At 66.2% G+C, this 4,077-nt stretch overlaps 1 protein-coding gene across 1 annotated transcript in view; it reads left to right on the top strand.

Moving 5' to 3' along the window:
• The window catches only part of TARS2 (threonyl-tRNA synthetase 2, mitochondrial), a 5,733-nt gene extending 4,693 nt beyond the window's left edge, over positions 1 to 1,040 (top strand). The window contains exons 12-14 of the mRNA XM_074809495.1: positions 7 to 387; positions 656 to 762; positions 925 to 1,040. Of these exons, the coding sequence (XP_074665596.1) occupies positions 7 to 387; positions 656 to 762; positions 925 to 1,040 (604 nt within the window). The remainder of the gene's footprint in view (positions 1 to 6; positions 388 to 655; positions 763 to 924) is intronic.
• Positions 1,041 to 4,077: the final 3,037 nt, after the last annotated feature.

Genomic DNA, 4,077 nt, shown 5'->3' on the forward strand with positions numbered 1-4,077 from the left:
TTTCAGAGGGACCTCGGTGGCAGGAGGGCTGCTCTGGGGTGCTGGGGGGGGTGACAGCGGAGCGGGGAGGCCGGGAACGCCGCGCTGCGTCTCCAGGAGTGTGGTTTCTTGGGCAGGGGAAGCCGTCGAGAGGAGACGGTCGGCTCCGGTTTGTGTTTCGCTCTGTGCCGGCCCCGAGGAGTCGGCGGGGATTGTGCGGCTGGTTGCCAAGATCGGGGTTTGGCCACATTTCAGCTCCTGGAGAGGCGGGTTGTGCCAACCCCGGCGATGGGGCTCTGCTGTGCCGGCAGCCGCGGGGTCCGGCAGCCAGCGCCGTCCTTCCCGGCGGAGATACGGGCTGGATGGGCGAGGGGAGAGGAGCGTGGAGTCGAGGGAGCTGGAGACGCGGTGAGGAGGCTCTTCCAGGTGACAGGACCCGCTGTTGGGGAGGCTCGTGTGTCACCCTGCGCTTGGGGTCAGCAGCGCTGGGAGAGAAGAGGGAGGAAAAATCCATCAGACCTGTAAAAAACAAAAGGGGGTGTTTGGGTCGGAGAGCATCGCTGGCACCCTGGGTCTGGCGAGGCAGTGGTGACCTGACATCCACGGAGCCGAGGCCGTCGCAGGGAGGGTGACAGGGACAGCGTCCCGCTGGCCCCGTGCGTGTCTCTCCGCCAAGCTGGGAGCAGCCCCGTCCCCGGCAGGCAGGTAGGGGACATCTCTCCGGAGGTTTTGTCCCCTCTCTCGGCGGGACGGCAGGCGGGAGCCGCGTCCTGCGCATCGCCGGTGAGTTTGGGAGTGGGCTGGAGCTTCCCGCAGCGTGTTTGCACAGTAAACAGCTGGTTAATGTGCAGCGAAACCGGGGGGGGGGAGAGGCAGCAGGACTGTCCTCCCCGCTAATCCCTGCCCTGGGATGCTTTCTCCGCGGAGTTTGTGGAACGCGCACAGCCTGGGACAGGAGCTGGTTCCAAGAGGGTTCAGGCGCGCAGATCCCCCCCGTCGTTGCCCACAGGGCTCCAGGCAAGGAGCTGGCAGTGGCCGTCGTGCTGGCAGCTTGTACCTGACCCGGGTGCCTCCGTTTTGTGGCTCCTCACTGGAGAAGAGGGAGCTGCTGCCCAGCTCTGGGGTGCCCCGCTCCCGCCGTGGGGGTGTAACAGCCCCTCAAGCTTTGCTTTGTGTTTCCTGGAGTTTTTTCTGGCCTCTTCCAAGCTGCTGCCTGATTTTGGCCTCGTCTGGCTCTGCCGGCTCCCGCAGGGACCCTGGCTCGGAGAACAGAGCAGGATCCCAAGACCTTAAGCCCCAGCGCAACTCCTCACACTAATCCTGCAGTGCCAGCACAGCCAGCTGTTGACTAAATCTCCTGGTTTTTGGGTTGTTTTTCTTTTTTTTTTTTTTTTTTTTTTTTTTTTTTCCCCCCTGGATCTGGATTTCGCTGGTCTTAAGCTTGGGAATTTGCTGTCGCAGGTTTCCCGGCTGCAGCCCGTTTCTGAGCTGCTTTTTTGTGCTTCATCTCCGCTTTCTCTGGGGTTTGTCCATCCAGGACCGACGAGCACTGGTGCTGGCTGGTGCGTGGGGCTGCTCAGGGACCCCCCGGGGTCTAAAGAGAAGGTGGATTCGTGTGCGTTTGGCCTTGGCTTGGTGGGTTGGGATTGGGGAAACCCCCCTTCTCCGGTGGGATGCTGGAGGGAGGGAGTGGGACATCTCCTGCTGGTGGAGGGGGTGGTGGGGTGGCAGAGCGCCTTCCCGCTGCTGTCGCGATGAGGGAGGCTCATGGTGGGTCAAATCCCTGCCCGGTTTGGCTGCGGGCAGACCCCTGCCGGCGCAGGAGGGAGCTTTTGGGGCAGAAAGGGCTTTGGAGGCCAGCTTGGTGCCGGTGCTGCCCCGGGACCCCGGCTCTCCTCTGCTGTGGGGTTCTCCTCCGCCGCCGAGCGCTGGGGGTGGATGCCCAGACCTGGTTATCTCCCGCCTGTGGTTTGCTGTGACTCTTTCCCTTGGCCTTGAGCAGCGCCGGGAGCCGGCGCGATGCCGGGCCGAGCAGGCAGCCCTTCCTGCTCACCCTGCCCGAGCCCCGGCTCCAGGCTGGGATCTCCTCCGGCTTTTGGGGCTGCGGCACCGCCGACATCCCCACGACCGTGCGGACAAGGTGCTTGCTGGAAAACCCAGCACCTCCAGATCGAAGGGGATGAGCTGATACGCTGACCACCGGTGCCCGGGGAGCCTCTCGGGGGGGTTCGGCTGTTTTGGGGGGCAGCAGGGCAGGGCTCAGCCTCTGCTGCGGGCCTGTGGGTGCTGCAGCCTGCAGGAGAGACGTGGCTTTCCCCGTGCTGGGCTGCTAAACCCAGCGGGGGCTCAGCATCCTTCCTGCACCGGAGCACCCACAGAGGGAGGAAAGTCCCTTGCGGGGCCTCCTCCGCGCTCGGTGACTTCGAAGCGGAGGGGTACCGTGCCCCTCGAGCCCTCCTGGCATGGTTTCTGAGGCAGACCAGGTCGGCCAGTCCTCGCTCAGGGGCCGCCTCCTCCCATGGGACACCCCAGCGTGGGGCTCGGCTGCAGGAGGGAGAGCGCGTGGGGATGTTTTGGGTGCAAGGGGCAGTTTGGAGGAGCCCCAGCACCCCGGGGTGCCTGCTGGCTCCCCCACCCTGACCTGCGCCCCCCCTCCCCTGGCCCAGCTGCAGGCGCAGAAGCTGAGGCTGGCGCACAGCCGGGGACCCTACTACAGCGGCTCCCTGCCCAACGTCAACCAGATCGGCAGCGGCGTCTCCGACTTCCAGGTGGGCACAAACACCCGCTCCGCCAGCCCTGGGCGGGGGGTGTCTGGGTGGGGCCTGCCCCCATGGCACAGCGGCTGCCGCCCTCGGCGCTTCGGGGAGGGGGATCAGGAGCTGCGTCAGGACTCGGGGAGGAGGATGAAGAACCGCGGCGCGAGCTGCCGTGGGGGACAGATGGGGACGAGGGGATGTTCTCCTCTAATCCCCAGCTCCATCACCCCGGCAGCGTGAGGGGGGCTGATCTGGAGACCCCCTTTCCCTCCCAGACGGGCGGTGGGCTCAACCCCCCGCCCGCTTCACTGTCTCCCCCCCACAGGGCCCTTTGCACTCGCCGCTGGACTCCACGCGCAGCACCCGGCACCACGGCCTGGTGGAGCGAGTGCAGCGGGACCCGCGCCGGATGATGTCCCCCCTTCGCCGATACGTCCGACAGATATCCTTTATCCCGCTCCCTCCTGCCCCCTCCCCGGGGACCAGCAGCCTTTTCTCCCGCTACTGGGGCTCCTGCCCCGATCCCAGCGCCCCCAGTGCTCATCTCTTTGGGATTAACGAGCATTAGCCACGCGGGGGGGCGTTAGGTGCCTGCTCGCCGCCTGCTCGGCCCCTCGCTCTCCGTTTGGCCCTTAACGTGCCTCCCACATCGACAGCTCTCCCTACGGACCCACCTACCTGTCGCCTCCGCCCGAGCCCAGCTGGAGGAGGTAAAGACCCCGCGTTTTCTCGGCTCCCAGCACTTGTTTTCCAGCTCGTGTCTGCGGGGTCGCTGGAGCCCGGGGCGTTTGGAAACGGGCAGGCTGGCAGGAGCCCGGTGCGGGAGAGTCCCTGGCAACGGGCAGCCCCTCCCGGGAGGATTTACGTGGCTTCCCTTAGCAATCTGTGGGGGACAAACCAGACTTGGGGGGACAGAGAGAAACGTTGAGATGCCAGGAGCGGGGCTGGGAGGTCTCCCCGCTCTCTGACTTTGGGTGCTGCCCACGCCATCCCCCAGAAGGGGAATTCTGAAGGAAGAACCGATTTCATCATGCCCAAAGGAGCCGGCTGCGGGGCGGCATCCACCTGCCGTGGCAGCGGGAAGAGGGAGCCTGCCCGAGGTGAATCACCGGGCGGCCGAGCCCCTGCGTGCTCCGGCCCTTGGCCCCGGGGGCAGGCGAGGACGGGGCTGGCTGGCCAAGCCCGAGCATGCCCCGAGCGTCGGCTCCATCCCACCGAGGTCCCGCTGAGCTGCGGCTCCGCACAGGAGCCGCTCGGGCTCGGCTCAGCACGGCTCAGCCCTTTTAGAGGTCGCTCAGGGCTCCTGGGCTTTATTTTCAAGGCTGCCCTTGCTCCGAAGTGC

Source organism: Strix aluco, chromosome 30 (assembly GCF_031877795.1).
Source record: "Strix aluco isolate bStrAlu1 chromosome 30, bStrAlu1.hap1, whole genome shotgun sequence".
NCBI classification, from domain to species: Eukaryota; Metazoa; Chordata; class Aves; order Strigiformes; family Strigidae; genus Strix; species Strix aluco.